The following is a 20,681-nucleotide window of genomic DNA, read 5'->3' on the forward strand; positions in this document are numbered from 1 at the left end:
GCACCATCACAGTGGGAACCCTACGTGTCCGGTGAGGCGAATGGGTGATGTAGATCGAAGGTATGTGGCGTGAGGTGGTATGAATCAGTTCGCACGGTTTGCTTCATGCTTTTTTTTCGGTATCTACAGGGTTGCCACATTACGTTTGGTACGAAATTATTGCTGTTATTTATATTATATGGAATGAAATTTACGGTAAAACCTACGAACTTTATCTTAAATAAATGACTTAATAAATCCGTTTATTTAGATTTGTGTTTAACTGCTTTCAAAAATATAAAAAAAAATTCAGAATTGAAAACATAACAGAAAAGGTTCCAAGTTAAATTAAATTACTAAATAAAAAACTATGTAATATAAGAGACGTTAAATCTTTTCATCTGTAGCTTTAGCTGACATATGTATATTGGATCGAACATTTAAATTTCTAATGACCAAAGATAAAATCACAAATTCAGATTTATTTTACATGCACAAAGTAAATAATCAATAAATCAAAAACTTCATAAAGAAGTGAGTGAGGATCGTACAAGTTTTTTGCAATTTTTTTTCTTATAATTCCTGGAAAAATGAATGATATTAAATACATCAAACAGTAGATTCATTATCTTTTTGCTATTTTGATGACTGATAAGAAAGATTGGGGAAAAAATTAAATCGATTTTAGAACGATCACTTTTGGTAAACTTTTTTTGTTTTAACGCAAAGATTTGATGATTCCCGAACGCTCACTAAATATTGATTGAAATAAGATATTGCCATCACGATTTCCATATTGTTTGGATTGATTATACCTAATGCAAGTATCAAAAGTAGTAGTTTTATAAATAATATTGTTTGCTTCGGCACTGTATTTGAAGCATTATCGTAAATTTAGCAGATGCAATCGCAACTATTGCTAAATATAATTGGGTTTTTTCAGTTTAATTTTAACTTTGATTGCTAATTACTTTTCATCGAGGAATACTTCAGATTGATAAAATAATTCGTAGATTATGTTTTCTATTCTTCCAAGGGTGTCTTTTAAATTAGTCACTTATCCACTCCAAGTTCGTTTAAACTTTACGTCTACTTTTATTAGCATTATCGCCTTTTCGTTTACTTAAAAATTACTGTTACTTGTAGCAATATTCAAAAAATAAAATTCATAACAAGAGAAACCCTTTCGGCCTACCGCTTCCACACGCACACAATTGAAAAAGCCCAAGCACAGCCCTGTATGTTCGCACAGCAGCGAGAGCAGGCTTGTGAAAAAAAAGAGCTTCTCTTCAAGCGAGGAAACCTTCCCGCAAAGTAGGCAATGACCGTATACTGGCCTGATCGAGGTGTGTTTTCAATAGGGGGGTTGTTTTCATGCTTGGGGGTTGGTTGGTTGGCTGGTTCGGCCGGGTTGGTCGTACATGGGCAAGAAAGCAGCGCCGGGCGGCATTAGATCGCGCACTGGCCCGGTAAGTGTGCATTCGTGTGCGTGTGTCTTTAACGTGCTCAACAGGTCACCTCAGAGAGTCAGCGTGCGTGTGTATGTGAGGGAGAGCGCAAGACCAAGTAGCGCGAGCGGTGCGTGTTGGGCTGGCAGCGCAGGTCTTTCTTCTTAGTCTCTCCCCATCGCTCGACGGCGCAAGTCTCGTTGCGTACTCGGTGCGTGTTTCGTGCGTGCGTTTTCACCTTACGCCACTAGCAGACAAACAAAAAAAGGTGCTTGTTTTCGCGGTTTCCAAAGTACGATTCGATTTGCCTGAACTGTGTTTAGGACGGAGAACACGGTCTGTGTTGATGTGCTCTGAAGGTTAGTGAAAATATTTGGTGGAAATACTACGAAGTGGATCACGCCAAAAATCCACCCCTTCTGGATGATTCAGGGTGCCAAATGCAATTGTTGCATCGTGATTTGGTCGTTCTTTTGTGAGGTGGCAATTGAGGTGACCGTGGCTTGCATCGGGCTTACTCAACCTCCCTCATGAGTGCGCATGTGTTGTGCATGGTGCTGTGGTTGTGTGTTGTGGTCGGGCTTTGGGACTTTGGAGCTGCATTACTGTGCGAATGAATGGCCACCGTGGAGCAGGCAGGAAAGCTTCAGCTCTGCCAATGGCCCTGTGCGTGTGTGTGTATGTGTTTGTTCCATTTTATCGGGCTTTTTCGTTCGTTCCGTTCCATTCCGGGCCTCCGGTTTGGACGAGCCCTGGCGGAACGTGTGTGATCTTGTTACCTTGCCTCATCGCTTAGCTCATCTCGTTGCTGCTGCTGCTGCTGCCATTGATGATGATGATGATGCTGCTGCTCCTGCTGTTTATGTTTTAGCTTTAACTGCTTCTTTTCTTCCCTCTTCTGCACCTTTCTCGTTATCATGCTGCCTGTTACTGAGCGTTCGCTTCTTAAAGTCTTCCTTTATCTTACTGTCCATTTGCTATTCTTTTGTTTCTATTCCACTTTTTCCTTCAAAAGGATCATTTATTTTTTTCTTCGCTTCCTACCTTTTAATGTTAAATTCTTCGTTGCTCATTTTCTAACATGTTCTTGGTTTGTTTTTCTGTCGCTCTCTCTTTCTTCGTTACCGATCAAAAGCTCAAAGGAAGACTAACAAGTTCCTAGTGTTTATGTTGTTTTTCATCCTGTTCTTCATTTCTATGCTTCCACTTTTCAGGTTCCCTTAGTTTTACCTTTTCGAGACCATTTTCCTGTATCTGCCGGCTCGTCGGTTTACTGCTATTTGGGCCAGATTTTCTGTTTTCATTTTTCCCTTCTATTCATGTGCGCGTTGCGCTTTGATTTCACCTTTTTTTGCTGTTAGCTGCCCTCTTCTTTAATGCGCTTTTCTTCCTTTCCATTGCTTCGTTTCGAGATCTTTCGAGCCCATGGTGCATTTAAAATTTATCTCCTTTCGGGCTTCGCTGTTGGTTTGATCTTTTTTTTTTCTTCTCGAAGGTTTCGCCCGAAGGTGTAAAGTGAATGTAGAATTTTCTTGGAAAACGGACACAAAATATGCATCTGTTTCGGTTGTTTTGCGCGAGTGATGAAGATCCTGCAAAATATGCAACAGTGCAGAAAGGAAACAAGAAAATCTTTGAAGGACAAGTGATTGATTGCCAACATGGAAATAATTCAGATTCATTCATCAATCTAGCAGCAAAAAAAAAAAAGCATTTCCCATTCGTTGTTTCCAAGAAAAAGATAAGACAGGAAATGAGCTTCCACCCTCGTTTCACCCAAGCGAAGGGTTTCGCTCCCTAGTTGATCCATTTTCTGTGCAAAGATCCCTTTCCCCTGTATAGGAATATTAATTTTGTCTCACGGCATTGATCCTCGTTTACTCGATGCACCGTACCTTCCGTCCGTCAGCTGTGTTGCTGCTGCCTCCGCGGCCAGGAGGGTTCAGCTTTACTCGATTCGGTGGGAAAAAAGGGGAAAAAGTCTAACCGTGTTTTATCTTTCCACCAAACTACCCACTGCACTGCATCGGGGTGGGAATATTGAAGCCGAAATTCATGCGGCTCAATGTGCCGCGTAAAGTTATGCCATGGGAAGATGGTGGAACAACATGGTGGGACAATTTTATTCGCTAAGGGTACCCTTTTTTTGGTCTTGTCCGCTCATCAAATGCATCGGCACACAGACACACACACACACGGACACACTAATGGAGAGGATTGTTTGGCTTTTATTTTGGTTCAAAGATACGGCCAGTCCCTGCACACCACCAAGCGGAGACGTCATTATTGCACACACGGCAGCCGTTGTCTGAAGGGTGTAAAGAGTTGTCTGATAAGCGAGTCGGACGTCCCTCCCTGTTTTACCTGTTATCAGTTTTGCACAACGTACAACGGCAGTCCAGTCAGGCCCTGGTGAGACAGGCAACAACACGCAGCAAAACATGCCATCAACGCTTCCAACGACGCTCATTTCAAGTCACCGCCTGTTGGAGATGACGCGAAGTACATTGCAGCAATGTATTGCTTCCCGTTGACAGACGCCTGGTAGGGTTGGCATGTATCACACTTTGTTTACACGGTGTGAGCTCAGCGGCTTTAGTGTTTTGTTTTGCTCCGTTAATGAATCACCGTCACGGTGCGCGTCTACTAAGACATCTGACAGTTGTCAAGTGAATGTCAAATGAACTCTCTGCCATGTGACACCGGTGTCGTTACTTAATCGTGTTCTTTCTCTTGTTGCTTCCGTTGCAGGTATTAACAGAGCGAATTGAGTCAAAAATCTCATACTATATTCTTCGTGATCGATGCCAAGGTGAGAAGCTTTTGAGGGCAACACACCTCAGAAAACAGATTGCAGCGAAACTTTGGGCAAAAAAGCATCGTAGATAGTACATGCAGTTCCGGGCATTGATTTGCGCTTGGCTGTTCGTAAGTCTGCATGTATGTGTGTTTGTATACTGTGTACCCCACTGTGTGAACGTATACTAGTGAGTGAATATCGCAAGTAATCAATTATTCTGTTAGTGCAGAAAAAAAAGAAGAATCACGATAACGAGCAGTGCAGTGTAGGAAAAGTGGCAAAAAATATATCCATCGACACCAATCACTCAATCATTCCGAGTGTAAAAGCGGAAGCAGAAGCACGGCCAGCAGTTGCATACGGGGGCCTTTCGGGTAAAATCCACACAGCAAGTCAAGCAGCTAGAAAGAAGCTTTCCCGTTCATTAATCTGTGTTGGTGTGAAGCTGGCGTTATTTGTGTCTGCCTGTGTGTGTGTGTGCGGTTATTTGTGTGATGGGCGTTCGATGAAAATTAAACCTTTTGCTCGCCGCCTCTGTACACGTGTCCGGGAGTGAAAAGCGGGAAGTGGAAAATTCAGTGACCGGAACGTCGGAAGTTGCAAACGCAATCAGTGTGCCGGAAAGTGAAGAACGCGTGTGTGAGTGGCTTGAGGGTGGTGGTAATAAAGCGAACGGTTCTTCCGTTCCTGAGTGATTTGTGCTTTTGAATATACGCAAAAGTGGCTTTTGCGCATGCAACCTACAATAGCGTGGTGTGCAGGGTGCATTACGTGCTTTATAGTGATTGTGTTTTGAGAAATTCAAGTAAAGGGAATTGAAGTGACGGAAGAAGCAAAAGCAAACCCGAGGAGAAAAAAGGGAAAGGATATTTGGCAACGGTGGTTAACCGCTTATGGTTAAGCAGTCATTTCTCTGCTCGGAGCGTCATAGATACAATCTCCGGTTGCTGCAAAACCGGAACCCGTCGAAGTCGGTGGCCCTGTTGTGAGGGTGGTCGATTTAAATGCCACCACAGATACTGCCAATACTGGGCACTGGTAGTACCAGCTCAAAAATGCAGTCCCGCGATCACCCCTTCAATCGGTCGACCAGGCCACTGCTCGAGCGTCGCGCACAGCCTCAGGTGGTTAGTGCCAAGAAGCAGTTCCACTACGGTGCTGGTTCCGGTACGGTAGGCCATCAGCCAAAGAACCAACCGACACGAGGCTATAACGACTTTAACCTGATCAGCCGCCAGTACGAAATCTCGAACCATTCACACCGGGGGTATCCGTACGGTAGTCCACCGTCACCGACGCACGACGTCGGACGCGACTTTCAGTTCTCTGACATTGAGGGACCTCAACGGGCGCAACATCATCAGCGCACCGTCAACCAGTACACGGTGAACAGCAACAACAGCGATGACGATGATGACTACGATGAGTTGGTGTACCATCACAATCAGCTTAATGCGGCCGGTAATGGCGTTGGGTTGAAGGTGGCCAATCAGCAGCTCCGCCGGCGGCTACTTGATGCTGCTTCGCCGACTCCACCAGTACCACCGCAAAGAATGGTGCACAAAACACCGCCGCCACCGCCCCGCCGTACCGAATCACCCCCATCGGGTAGTGCTGGTGGACCGGCCGATCTGGACGGTCCGTTCGTGTTTGGCGTCCATCATCCCAACACCTTCACGCCAGCCTACGGCACTAAGGCGACACTGTACGGTGCGGCTGCGACGACCATCGGCGGCAAGGATGTGAAGGATGCGCTTCATTCTAGCCCCGACTCGAGCCAGGTAAGTCGAAGACGAACTACCTGAAGACAGTGTTGTTTGTTCCGGCTGACGACGGCTCAGGGTTTTGAGCAAATATGATGGGCGAGACTTTATACGAGAATGCTTCGGATAATGGGTAGCGTCGTGTGCTGATTGCTTACCGAGCAGAGTGTTTAGGGTTCGAAGGTTCATTGTGGACACAGTTAAAGACAACTTCTGCAAACAAAGTAATCACCCAGGTCCCCGTGGTACAGGCGGATCGATACCTGGATCTGGTACCGTGCGGCAACTACTCCGAAAGGGACACCGAATGAAGTTTCTACCCAGCTTTGTTTGACTGTGCCGAAGTTTTGCATAAAACATTGCAGTAGGTACCACCGTGCTGTGTATGTGCGATGGTTTCGCGACGGAACACCAGTACGAAATGGAAATTAGGTGCCATCAGTGTGTCAAGACTTTACAGCCATCGTAGGATCTTTGGGGGATGTGGGTCTTCACGCAGCGATGGTTACCGAAGAAGCAGCAAGCAAACCCATTCTTTGCTGTTCTACCGGTGTACAATAATTTATGAGGGTCTTGGTGGCTTTCAAACTATTGGCATGTGAAGAACATCGCTTAAAGAAACTCAAGCACAACGGTCCATGATTATGTGAAGCGTTTCCTTTCGATTCCAGAATAGAACTGGGAACGATTCGGTTACGACTGAGTGAACGGAAAAATTGTGCACAACCCGTGCATGTCCAGCATGAAAGGGATTCCAATGGTGGAATTGTTTGCTTTTTACCTTCACCTTTCAGTATGAAGCAACTGGCGCGTCGAAATTTTAAGTCCACCATTTGCAAAGTCATTGTTATGGGACGGGAAGTCCTCGCCCTGGGTTTAATAATCCATGTCCATGTTTCCCCGTACGATGGAGGGTTGTTTTCGCCGTGGGAAAAAGGGTAAAAGTGGTAAAAAACGTAGAAAAAGCAAAAGGTGACCCTTCATGTGACATAAATGTATTTGAGGGTCGATGTAATATTAGGAGCATCTAATGCATCAATCTGTTAATGTACATGCAGAAGATGCACAAATATTTGGCAAAGCCGGCATCTTCCGGTTGGTTATTTTTGGTCCGGTTATCAGTTAAGTCACAAAAGTCATGGACAGCAACGGGTCCGATATCATTGCGGCATGGTGCAAAACGGTAAAGATATCAATTTGCGCTACGTTTTTATAAGTCTTATCTGACCGGCGTTTACCGCACGAAGCTTCATTATGAACTTTTATTGTACGGTGTGTTTAGCAGTGTTGCGGACAGATTCGGCGGAGAACAGATTGTATCTGTTTTGGTTTAGGTTCGCTTAGCTTTGTAAATTGCTGCAAACATAGCTTCTTCGTCTTTGTTTGTCTAACAACCTCTGGCGGTCTTGGTTTGCCATTTCTGGATAGTCAGACCAGCGTACTGGGGGACAGTACGGACGAGTTTTGATACAGGTCGCCTCGTATCGCGAGAAAGTGCAATTTAATGATTAGCTTCTGTGCGTTGATTGTCGAATTATCCAGACCTTTGGGAGCAATCGGACCGGACCATGTCGTCAAGTGCCACCAATAAAGCGATAGCCATCTAGCTCCATTGATTCCAGTTAGCAAAATTGTAGTGTGATTGGCTTCTTCGCTAGCGACGAGGGGCTAGTTGCAGCTATGACTCATCCGCAATTGCAATTCTTATCGCACAGTACGCAAAGATCAGTGTAAAAATATATTCTTATCGCATTAGAACACTGTTACACTTCTATTTCGGCACTATCGCAACAGCTCAGTTCAACAAATCTTTCGGGTTGCAAAATATCGCATCGTATCCCTGGTACCGTTTCGCACCTGGTAACATATGTTTACATGAGCAAAAACCCCGGCTGGCTAATTCTTTCCCGTGCACACAAATACACCATTCCGATTGGCAACAACAACACGCACGGTAACACTTTGCATTCGCCTTGTTTGCCTAGCTGGTGTCGCGTCAGGTGCGCACCTCGAAGTCCGTTTAACGTGTTTTTAGCATAAAGTGAATGAAATCGCTGTAGCCCCGGCCCGAAAAGGAACGTTGGCAGGTTGGAGGATATTTGTTCGAATATTTTATCACCGGTTTATCACCTCGGAAGCGTACGGTAGCTTGCCCAGTGCGCTCGGTAAACATGGTGCGTGAATAGCAAGGTGTCGCCCGCGGCCTATTGCTGCCAAGATCTGTAAGCCTATTGCCAAAATAAGCGCGAACAATCGTAGTTTGTGATATCGAGTGTTTACCCGTGTGCCGAAATGGGGTTGCGTGAGGGTGCGAACTTTTCGTTTGCTTTTAACAACTGGAGCGTTATAGTTATTGTGAATCAAACACGTTGAGCTGATTTTAGGTATTTCAACAGCATGGTAGAATTTGATGAACGATTTAGATGTCTTCTCAAACTCTGAGGGAAAAGAAGGTTGTTGGAGAATGTTTTAAAACACAATATTTATTTCGGAATGCATATAAACTGTTCAATTCGGAAGAAGGATTATCTAAACAGTTGATGGACAGCAAATGCAGATTTATTCATGCTTTTAAGCAAAGATATTGGAAAACTTGACGCAAGTCCTCCTATCTGTTTCGCACACTAGACAGGGGTGGAAATTTCTCGAGGATGGTAAAATCATAGTCACCAAGACGTGGTGTAGAACCTTTCTAGTGAAGCACGCGACAAAAATACCAAATGCTTTATGATCTGATTCGACCATTGTGACACTTAAGTGCCCAGACGTCCATCTAGACGATGAATTATATCCCAGATAAATTGTTTTACAAAGCTCACCGTCCATGTCTGGCATAAAGTCGTCCATGTTAGGGATGAGCAGTTGACAAGAAATAACATAATCGTCGATCGAAGCAACTTCCAAATGAGCTCGTCATTAAACACGATTTTTTTTTAGCAATCTTGTCTCTGGTCATTCTTTATCCAATACATTGTAGTAACTGATCGCATAAGGACAAAAAGAATTGAACAAATTCGACGCATTCTCATAGGTTTCAAATTCTTTATCCAGTTTTCATGATCTCCCGAATGATGGAGTTTATTTAACGACTGATGTCCAATTACAGCCGTATTATTTACATGTTAGACACAAAATGACTCCGAAACGAGCATTTTCCATCTCCCATTATGCGTTCCTCCACTCAAAATCCTATCCCAAGCTAAAGAAGTTGGTTCTTACGAAAATTTTAATACATTTTGAGTATCCGCAAACACAAAGCACCACCACGAAATTATTGCACATTCCCCACCAACCAAGTGGTGTGCTTAAGCAGCTTGTTGACTATGCTAATTCGACGCTTAACCAAACTTTATCACCATATCACCGGCAGAAACGAAGTAAACGGATCTTTATGTACACATTCCTGAGCCTCCATTACACAAAATATCATTTGTCACCGTGGGTGCGTGTTTGCATGTTGACGTATTGTCAAGTAACTGGTAAACCACAGCCCAGATTCCCCAGCGCTCGGTGTGTTTTGGCCAGGAGGCTGTACGCGCCTTACCGAAGGTTTCTTCTCCGCGTATAATATGGGCACGAGCCACTTGTACGACTTTGACACGGAAAAGGACAGGACCGCCTGTATGCCGCCTGTTTGTAGTACAATTTAATTAAAATCATTCAAAATTCAATGCATGTGCTTTCTTGGCTTGTTTGAACGTGTGCTTTCGCGGTCGACATTCTGGTGGCATGCCTGGTGCCAGAGTGGCCTGGTGTTGCCGTACCAGGACGGTAATTATGCTCGCTCAGTGTTCGTCCGGAAGTGGAAAAGTTTGGCACATCTCGCTCGCACAATTTGTGCGTAATGAAGGTAACAATGAGCAACCCATTAGGTGGAACGGGTGCTCTGCCTAAGTGTGTGTGTGTGTGTGTGTGTATGTGTCTTCTATTAGGTTTCATTTCCGCCGACACGCCCAAGTGGGAAGGATTGTGCTGTTTTGAATTGCTCAAGGACGCGCACCGGTTGCATACCTTCCAGGCGCTGGCACACCGCATCACTCCCACGAATCAAACCACAAACACATGACCGCATTAAACGGAAGCACGGAAGCAACACTCGAGTGGATGTCGTTTGGACGTTGTTGAGCACGTACCGCCGGGTGAAAGAAGAGCTTTGATGCTAGAGCACCAGGACCAACGCTCAAGAAGAATGGCCGATCCTGCATGAGCAGTGGGCACGTACACGAGACTTCTGTCACAGCGGCTTTGACAAAGCTGCTGATGGCTTGTTGTGTCCTGCCAGCGATTGTTGTGTGGTACATTTTTACTCGCTCCCGTGCTTGGTGACTTTGTGAAACGTCCCGTGGTCACGGGAGTGTTTCCCCTTTTCTCGGAGTGGGCTGATGAGCAACCGGGAACGGAACCACTTTTGATTTGCATAAGAAATTAAGCGTTTCTGACGTCGACAGACGAATGACGCGAATGAAAAAAAGCTCACCCTCAAAAAGCGTACACTGCACGGATACAGCATTGCACCATCGAAGAAGTCAAATAGTGAGTGGTGGTGGAATCTGCAGAATCGTTCAAAGCCATCAGGGAAAGAGTTGCAGCACGAAGCCTCAAAAATGTCCGGATGATGGCGTGATGTTTAGTGGAACTGTGCGTATCTTGCGTACGCGTTTATCCGATGGCTGTTCGCAAAATCATTGCGACTTTCGGTGGCATAATTCTGTTTCGGGTCGGAATTGAGGCTTCGGGACTGACAACCTGCGGTAATTAGATGGTTTCGTTGTTCGACAGATGAAACGAAGCAGCGAGATGGATGATTGACGCTACCGAAAACCGACGATACCGGTTGAGCTTTCGAGCGTTTCAATTAAAGCTTGCACGCGTATATGTGTACGTGTTTTTTTTTCCGTGCCGTAGATATACTTCAACATGTAGTGGTAAGTGTGCCACTGGGGTGTTGTTGAGGCTTTCGCCACACCGACACGTGTGCCAGACACGGTCCAATTCGTGGTAATGGTTTTCGACACCGTACAACCGCAAGCAGTCGCACATTGAGTCGCACATTTGCAGTATTGGCTGCTGGTACTACTTGCTGGACGAGCTTGTATGTGTGTGTATTTTTACCTTTTCCGACAATAAATTAACTTTTAGCGCAGCGCGTTGATATCCAATATGCATTGAAAAAAAAAATATACCGAAGGCCATAAAATGTTTTGACTGCACCTGAGGGAAAACACATGGTTTACAATTAGCTTACTAGCGGGAGAAACCACAATCCGGCGGTTTCCATTTACGAGGGAAATAGCGAAATTGTTGACAACAGTGGTGGTTGCTTTGGAATGTTGTAAATTGAATAAAAAGCCAATTACGTCCAATGTATCGAGCGGTAAATAAACAAAGGTTAAAAGTAACGAACGGGATATGGGCAAAAAAATTTCTTGATGTTATCGATTTTGACATTAATTGAAACTTGCTAAAGGTTAAACCATTGCAAATATTAGTAAATTAAAATCGCACTTAGGGAGCAGCATTGGACTTAATTAAACCACAGATCGGAATAGGATTATCTTTTTCATGCTGGTACCGAGAGAGCTTCTGTGTTAAAGCATTGATGGTGTAAATTTTTGATGACGTCCAGGCGAACAAATTAGTTGTTAGGATTATCAACGATTTATTGTACGGACGTCTGTCCACACATCGAACTTTAGTGTGTCGAACTCTGTTGATTTTCCGCGAATAGTTTCCTCGAAATTAATTATTGCAAAACGTAACCAAAAAAGAGAAAACACAGCGTTTTCACACACGGTATGGTCGGTACCAACTATGGAAGCTTGATAAGAGGAAACACTACCTAAAAAAATTTATGTTTATTAGAAAATACGGCACTGGACCGGACCTGAATTCTTCTAGTTTCAAGACTTATATTTCATTCTTGTCAAACAACGTCGATCAATTACTTTCAGTGATGGACTTTACTTACTTTCAGAAGCATCAGTACCTTAACTTTCAGATTTTTGTTATTGTTTAAAAATTACCAAATCATTTCGTGAGCATTGCTCTATTTCTTGGCTTAACGACCAGACCAGAGGTCACCAGTCCTATTAGTCATATGCGAATTGTAAACCAACTTTATTTATTATATGAGATGATCCATGATCAGGTCGAAAAGAGTAAAGAGGCTTAGATTTGAACTTGAGCAAATAAAGTGTCTGAATGTTAGATTTGATGTTTTTTTTTGTTTATTTGTAGAGTCTCTGAGGCTACACTCCCCTCCAAAATTGATGAATGATTTTATTTGATAATGCAGTTATAGTGTATTGATCATAGTTTCCTCAGAAAAACAATAAGAGTCTTAGAAACGTTTTCTCGATTGATCCAATGATAGGAACGTTTAGTTAAAATATTCAACCAAGTTTTACAATAGAATAATTGCCTCTGAATATTAGTGATGGTCAAATTCCCCCCAGAGAACAACTAAAACCCAGAGCCCAGAGTTTATTTAAATTTACTTTAAAAAAATGAAAAGCGTCCGGTGTCTGTCGGACAGCAGTTATCTGGCAAGCCCTTTCAACTGCTCAAAAATATCACGGATCAAAGGACTTTTCTTCCTCAAGAAGTATTGCAAGGTCCCCAACACGTATTTATTCACAGGATTTTTCCAAAGCCGTTGTAATATAATGGAGCTTTAAAGCATTAAAAACGGAATTACAGAGCACGTTTGAACTACTAGGTTTGATCGTTTTATCGAAAGAACCCGGGGTAAGGTGCCCTTGCACAGCTTCGAGTAGGAGATGTCTCCAAAAGCAATGTGAATCGTAACTAGTACTTGAACGTGTTAAAGTTTAAGCAAAAATAGGTTTAGAAAAAGTTTAGTAAAAGTCAAAGTTAGGATATCAAATACTAAGATGGTATTATTTTCTTTTCCATCACTGTGTATCTAGAGCTAAAATTGCACACCGCTCTTGATGAATCGCCATCATTTATCTCAGGTTTTGTTGAGTTTATTTATTTAAAGTAGATTTTTTTGGAATAACGCTAAAAGGGACATAAAAATTATGCTGTACTTATGAAAACTCTCCAACCGCTACAGGCAATGAAACGAACACAATGTGAAACATCGAGCAAAATTGCGCTAACGAAGAGGTCGAACCAGGCACCACCGGGTTTGCGTTGTAAGAGTGCTGACTTTCTTGTGCGGTGAGGATCAATTCAATTGTGGCGTTAATGATGATAATCTCATTTGCTTAGAATTTAATTCTATCATAATGAGAGACGCGTTCATTTGAAGGCCGTTGGAAGTAGCGACCACACCGTTGTGCGTGCGTCGAACGATGGAAGGAAGAATGCGAAAGATTTGGATCGTTCTGTTTTATGGTTTCAATTGAACCAGCAGCCGAGCAGTGCTGGTTGTTGCTATGTATAGTTAGAGTAGAGTAAGACAGCGGCTTTTGTAGGTTAAACTTTCATGCTGTGTTCGTCTGCTGCTGCTGCTGCTGCTGCTCCGTACCGGACGCACCCGCAGGCGCTTGGGACACTTAGATACGTTCCATTTTTCAATTTTTCAACCAGAATGAACAAAGTTTCTGCCCGGTTTCCGGGCATATCCGGTTCTTCTGATAGGACCGGGCAAATGTGTACATCTTTCGGCGCGTTGTACGTATATCCTGTGCCGGTGGTGTTCGATACGATCTGTCGAACGACGATGCTGCGGTGTGATGCTTTTACTATTTAAAGCAACGAGCTTTTATTATTTCATCCAGCCACGAAAAATTCGTTACGGATGATCACCTACCTTCACGTTTGCCCGCACTCCTCCAACGGTCTGCAGTTCTCAGCAGTGATGCCCGGAGGGTAGTTTACGGCATGCGCAAGCTCAGCGTCTGGCAAATGAGTTCATATTTATGTGCGAACGTTCGTCTCCTGAGGCGATCCGAAGCCAGTCGCTGTGTCAGCAGAAGTTCGCAAGACGCCAGAAGATTGAACGGCATCAGGGCTGTTCGTGGTGGAAGGTATGAACATGCCTGCTGATACTGTTCGAGCAGGAAGAAAGCGGTCACCAGCGGTGCCTGGTGAAACTCGTTGTTGCGAAAGTAATTTTTATAATCTGATTAAAGTCTTCCCGCTACCAACGTCTTCGTGTACCTGCCTGCCACCGTCCCTGAGCAGCTTTGCGAGCCCTGCGAGTCTGTTCTTTGGCGCTTATGATGCAGTAAGCGGCAGAACGGCTGAAGAAACTTCTTACTTCTTATCCCGATGATAAAACACCACCTTCTTCGTGCTACGTGGCCGGGGCGTCTTGGGCTTGTGAGCCCAAGACTCCCCGTTTTTGCCCATGTGTAGGCCGCATACCTTACTGTGGGGAAACGGCTCTCCATTTGTCTCTTTATCTCTCCCCGAAGGTTCTTATTCTTGCTGCTGGTGCACACTTTCATGCTTCTACAGTTTCGCTGGTTACATATTACACACCATCGCCGTTTGCCGTGTTTTGGTTTGGCAAATGGTGGGCGCGCACTGTGTTTATGGAGCAGCCATTCAATTTCTATTTCAACCAAAACGCATCGCTTGGGGTCGCTTTGGTGAGGCTTCGGCGGGGGTGAAGTAATCGTAAAATGGGCGAACCGGAGTGATAATAGTTATCGCAGTTTAAGTTGTTTAGACGCTAAGTGGATTAGGGTACAAGTGTTTTGTCTGGTTTCGTACAAAATCAAGAACCGTACCGGGCCCCACCGGATGCAGGGCGTGATTTGTGTCGAAAGCTTTAACTTATTTTGTGCGGCATTGTGTTTTGGGTTATGTTTTACAAAAGAATATATAAAAACTGAAACAGGGAACGTCATTGGATGTGGTCACCTTAATGTCTTTGGTTGGGACCGGGAACGATTTTGGGTGGGCGATTTTGGATGGAAGCCCGAGGATGTTCATCCGGATATATGGAGTGTTCTGCGCTTTTAAGAAGATTATTCTTCTACCGCAGCGAACGACGGGCAAACAATCCAGCTTACTTATTCGACTCCATTATTCAACTCCCATCCCCCTTCGGTACTACCTGGTGAAGACGCAAAACGGGGAAAATAAAATAAAGGTCAAATGTTAATCGCACAACAGTGAGAGAGTGACTTTGGAGTTGTTGCCCGTATTTTTCTTCTTTTTTTTTGTTCGCTTCTTGATAATTCTTGGTAATTCTTTGCTGAGCTTTCGCTGATAGTTGTATGTGTGTGTATGCGTTGTGTATGATCGTAGTGGCACTGGGGTATGAACGCTCATTCATGTTTGTTAAATCTCGTACATTCGCAGGCTACAGCAGAGTTTAGTTTTGAAGTGGAGTTGGAACAGGGGTGAAATGGTGGGGGACAATACACGTAACCGTACCACATCGGATCGGTGGTTTGGAACCGGTTTCGGAAGCCGACTGAACCCCACTCGAACGGCCATCTTGCAGGTGGCTCGATGAGTTGGTTCGTTTGTTGCGAATAGCGGTAGTCGTTGCGACGCCATTTCAAGGCAACTTGTGCTCCGGTAGGCTTCGGGCTGATGTGAATTGAGGAGGAAATTGTCTATTTAATATTTGTGATGGGCTTTAACCAAAAGCTATAAGTTTAGACAGTTTGGTTTGGTTTCGGACTGAACAGTTTTTATCTTAACCATATTTTCAATAGGATTCTTGGGCTAATGCAGCTTGAAATGTATTAATACTTCTCTTAAAAATTTTCTGATACAAACCAAGTGTTGTAGTGACGTAAATTGATATTTATCTATTCGAGTTAAGATGTTGATAGATACCGATCCTTTTGTGAAGCTTTCAGCTCCATCTTTGAAATCTCGTACCTCTGTTGTCACATCCAGCAAGAATCTTCTCACTCCCAGGCTCTCTTTCTCTTTGAAATGTCAAACGATATCCAAAAGGGAATCTTCATCACGGCTCCGGCATCCTTTTTGATGACTGCGTGTATCGTAGCAGGGCTCCATGGGCTCGTGTGTCAATTTCACGAATAAGATGTGAGGGAGTCGAAGCGCTTGTGAATCATAAATGAAAAGGCCTGAAAGTGTATCACTTTTCCTCCGTCGAATGTTCAATAGGCGCCAGTTGTGCCTATTGTTGCCAAAACACGTGCCAATTCGTACGCCCGCTCTCGAAACACATACGTATGTTATATGTCAAAAAACCGTCCGACCGTATCGCAACACGTATTCAATACTCGTTTTATTGGGAAATCTTCTAGATGAATACTATTTCTTCAACGAGTACTACTGCCGTTGCATTCTACGAATTTGATTATGGGTGTAGCTTTTATTGCGCAACAGAAATGTGTCGGTATTGGGGAGATAAAATGCCCCACAAAAAAAAAAAAAAAACAGGGTACTCTTCAGCTTCGACACGGGCTTTCTAGCTTTATTAGTGTTTCGAAAAATCCTGTTTTTTTCACCTATTGTTGTTCACCTCCAGCTCGGGAATGAGAATCTCGGAAGAAGCGTTGCTATGCGCCGTTATTTGATGACCCTTTCTTCGATATTTTGGGTCGAATCAATGAGAAAATGGTTTCCAGGAAGCTGAAAGTTCACACTTCCTGGTGGTATTAACACTTGACGCAGGGAAATAAAAAAAAAAAATACAAATCTGCAGGCAAATTCTTGCAAACTGTCTTTTTCCATCAATTTATGAAAGCAGCAGTGCTTTTTCTTACCTTTCTTCCGTTCCCTCCGTCCGACAGTTGCAAACATTTCAAAGAGGGCTTTTCTTTTGCTTAAATACGCCATGTTTTGAGTGGTTGTCTGTATGCATGCAGGAAAATGCAAAAAAAAGGGGAGAATTAAAGGAGGACATTCACACTCGAAGTGTGGAGCGAACCCCGGCACAGTACGGTTTGCTGTCTCTTGTGTGGTGTTAGCACCGTTTTTGTGTGGATAAGAGAGGTTCAGCCTCGAGTTGAAGACTGTCAGAAATTCATTCCAATGGGTATCCCCGATTCGGATTCTCCAGCAATTCTTCTAATGCACATTTTGTCTTATGCTTTTGTGGTGGGATTTTTCATCTTGTGCGCAACACCGGAACCTTTCTAAATAATTGCCTTGCTCCCCTTTCATTCGGCTAACAACCATTATGCGGTTTGGAGATGGTTTTACTTATGGTGTTGATGATATTTCTTCCCCCATGCGGTGTCTTTACGCTCTCGTGGAGCCTGCTCAAGGGTGAAATGATTTGTCGTGCGAAGCAAGTTCTCGAGCAGGACTAAGTGGGGAGGAAGAAAACCCCAGCAAAACAATAAAAAAATTCCTTCGAAAGGTGGTATTTTTTAAGGTGTTTCTAGTTACTAGTGGAACGATTGGAAATTTTTAAGGTGTCCACACATTGTAGAAAAACAATCAACAATACTAAAACTATTTTTTAACAACACAATAGCCCGTTTTGAGAAAGAATTTCATTTGTGTGTTGTGGTGAGTAAATTTGAGAATTTGTTTTGAAGCAAATGGCTGGATCTTCTAGCACATCAGATGTATGACGTCATACGAAATGGGACATCAGCTCAAATGGGTGTGCATATCGGGAAGTGCATAATCATAACCTTTCATGTACTTGGCTGTGGGTGTAAATAGCCACGCTTGGTCAAGAGCTCCTTCCGGAGCTGATAATGGAGCTCATTTGACGTTCTCTTCAATAATGATGAAGTGGCCTATGAATCATCCATGACCCTGTGATATGCTTTTCTGGTGTTTGTGGATGAATTACGTAGTAGAAGGTCACGCCAAAGTGTGTTTTCTTGGTAAAATAATAGGGACAAACTTATTTTTGTTTCTCACAAGTAAGCAAATTATACTTTGCTCTGAATGCAATGATTTAGCGATATTATTTTCTTGTGGACCTATTCACCATTTAACGGTGGACAGCTGTATAAAACAGAGTAAGACAATAATAAGAATTGTAAATATCAAACATACAGACAGAATTACCAGGAGCATAAGGTTTAGTATGATTAATTTATTATTCTGAGCTCAATTTTGAATATTTAAAGCTAAGACACTTTAAAGATGTCCGACATTACTGCAAAAATTTATTATCCAGTAAAGTAAGAGTTTAATCTAGCACGTACTTTTCTAAAATCACATCACTAGCGCAGAGTGAAGCGTAACCAAATGTACTTAACTACGTGAACCGTAAAGCTCGCTTGTAAGGGCTCTCTGACCGTACGTTGAATCGGAACGGAAAGTAGCTTTACATGGAAAATGTTTGCCACCGCTTGTTAAGCTCAAAGGTTGCACTGGTAAGCTGTGTTGGCTAGAGCGCGCCACTCTACGCTCGCATGGAATATGCTTCACCGATTTACATGGAAGTAAGTTCCGGAAGCCGGTTCTGAGACTCCGTTCTTATTTATTACTCGTCGAGTATTTATGAGTACGTTTGCACTGCTGTGAGCAAGTGTGCGCGCCACCCGGAGCCGTAGTCCTGGCCGGATCTAATTGGTGTTATGAAGCACGCACACTCGAGAAGGGAATAAACTAGTAATATGGTAAAGAACTAGCAGATGTTTGTTTGTGTTTCGTTAGAACGTTCGCCATAAGACTTTGGGATTACTTTGGGCAGAGTGGTCTTTGCAGGAATACAGTCGTTACAAGCGACTACCACTTTTACCACCTTATTAGGATGTGTTGAGTGCTTTTTATTAACGCAAGAGCTTCAATTGTATTTAAGTAACATTTCATATGTACCAATTTTATCTCAATTTAAGCTCAAATACACAAGAGTTCTCTGTGCAGCACCAATACAGAGCAATTAATAATCAACGTATTTGCAAAGAACTTCGATGTTTCTGTTTATCCAGTACAGCATCCTACTGATTCTAATTAGCTCAGGTGCGGATGGTGAAAACACTTTTTTATATGCCCGAGGGCATCTCCTACGAACTAATTAGACCCCGGAGTAATTCCGAAATGATTTGCTAGTTTAAGGACGGATGCTTTGCGGCTTAACACCGCTACTACTCCTTTCGAATGTTGCTCGTGAATCGACAATGAATCAACATGAAGACTTGCAACAGATGCGAACGTTAAAGGGCAAGGTTTGATGGGACTCGACAAACAAGCTCGTTAAATGGATTACGGTGTGCTTGTTTGCGTTGACGTGGATTAGTTTTGCATCGGAGCCCATGCATCTTATGCACCATTGCATCCGCCGTACTCGTACCCGGGCGAAGAAAACTCTCCGGAACTCTAGATAAACTTCATTTGCGAGACTTTGCACACTACCTACACCATTGGCCTGGTACCACCCCCTCTTTCGACCTGACGAGAAAGAGAATTTGTTTTGAAGATTTGCGTCCCGGTTAAGCACTTCCGCAGTAAGAATGGCTTTCATGCATATCCGAGCAGCATCCGAGAAGCACTGGCCGTTTGAAATTGTAGTCTTCATGCTAGGGAGATGTGTAGTTCGGTTGGAGTTATGATTTGGAATGAAAATCGACGCCGTAGAACTTGTTTGATGTTACGAGAATATTTACCGTGGCATAAATTCATTCAAAGTTTTTGTTTAACTTTCTCTTCTAGACGTGGCAACAGTCACTGGTAATGTCTGCCATTTTGGAAAATAGAATTTAAAAGGATTTCAAGCGATACCTGCCATACAATGTTTTGAGAACTTGCGCAACTAACTCACTCACTCCCGCAGTCGAAGTATGCAACTTGATGCAACTGGAATCCTGTCACGTTCACACGGTCGGTCGGCAGCACTCACGTCTTAACCTTGAGTTTATCAGTCTGGAATGTTTGAGTCTTCACAGCGCCAAAAAAAAAAAAAAAAATTCGCCCAGTTATCATTTAATCCCTGTCGCCCTGTCTGTCGCCAACGGGCATTGCGGTCCGACTCATTTCGCAGCGGCATGTGTCAGTAACAGCAAACTCCCAACTTCTGCGGCCACTGACTTTGAATGAGTTCGGTGTGCAAACATCAGAATGGATCGTGTTGCAGTTCGTAGCTGCTGCTGCATTAGTACCGTCCACCGCAGGGTTCGTTTGGTAGAAGTTTTATTTTGAGCGAGAGTTTTTGTGGGCGCTGTAATTTGCTGCAACCGAAAAACTAATGATGTATTCGTTCTTTTCTCCCTTTTGCAGCACAGCAGCGATATCAGCACGAGCGAGAAATCACGACGCGCTTTGGTGAAGGAGAAGAAAAACTCGAAACGATCGAAAATCGGTAAGTAGCGATGGGTTGGAGCATCGAGGAAGGGGTGTTTTCCTTTATGTACGGGTGGGCGGGCTGCGGGAAAGAGTTCGAAAACTTTTCACCAGTTTTGCTGGATGTCAGTGTAGTGCGGTTAAAGCTGATAACGATTGCGTGGGACAAATTGGAATTTGTGGTCATACTTTTGTCCGTCGGTTTGGTTATTCGAACGAAACAGAACACCGCCGTTGTTTGGGGGAATTTAGGGAGAGTTCCTTAAAGACCATTAATTGTAAATCTAAACATGTTTCTCATTTTCAACAATTATACACTTTTGATGGTTATGTACTTCATACAGTCTTCTTATTTGTTGTTGAACAGTGTGAATATATTTTTAGCTTGTTTTTTTTTTTAACTAGAAATGTTCGACTTGGTTATGATATTTCATCAATTTTTCTTGTACTTAGGAAATAAAATCTCCGCAAACAATTTCTGATTTCGTTGACTTGATTTTACACTTCAATGAATAGTCGGTTCAGCGTGTGAGGAGACGA

General features: G+C 43.4%; 1 protein-coding gene across 1 annotated transcript in view; it reads left to right on the forward strand.

Moving 5' to 3' along the window:
• The first annotated feature begins 5,231 nt into the window (after positions 1–5,231).
• LOC126557823 (uncharacterized) overlaps positions 5,232–20,681 on the forward strand; it is a 38,611-nt gene continuing 23,161 nt past the window's right edge. Inside the window, exons 1-2 of the mRNA XM_050213719.1 lie at positions 5,232–6,008; positions 20,079–20,160. Of these exons, the coding sequence (XP_050069676.1) occupies positions 5,232–6,008; positions 20,079–20,160 (859 nt within the window). The remainder of the gene's footprint in view (positions 6,009–20,078; positions 20,161–20,681) is intronic.

This window comes from Anopheles maculipalpis, chromosome 2RL, assembly GCF_943734695.1.
Source record: "Anopheles maculipalpis chromosome 2RL, idAnoMacuDA_375_x, whole genome shotgun sequence".
NCBI classification, from domain to species: Eukaryota; Metazoa; Arthropoda; class Insecta; order Diptera; family Culicidae; genus Anopheles; species Anopheles maculipalpis.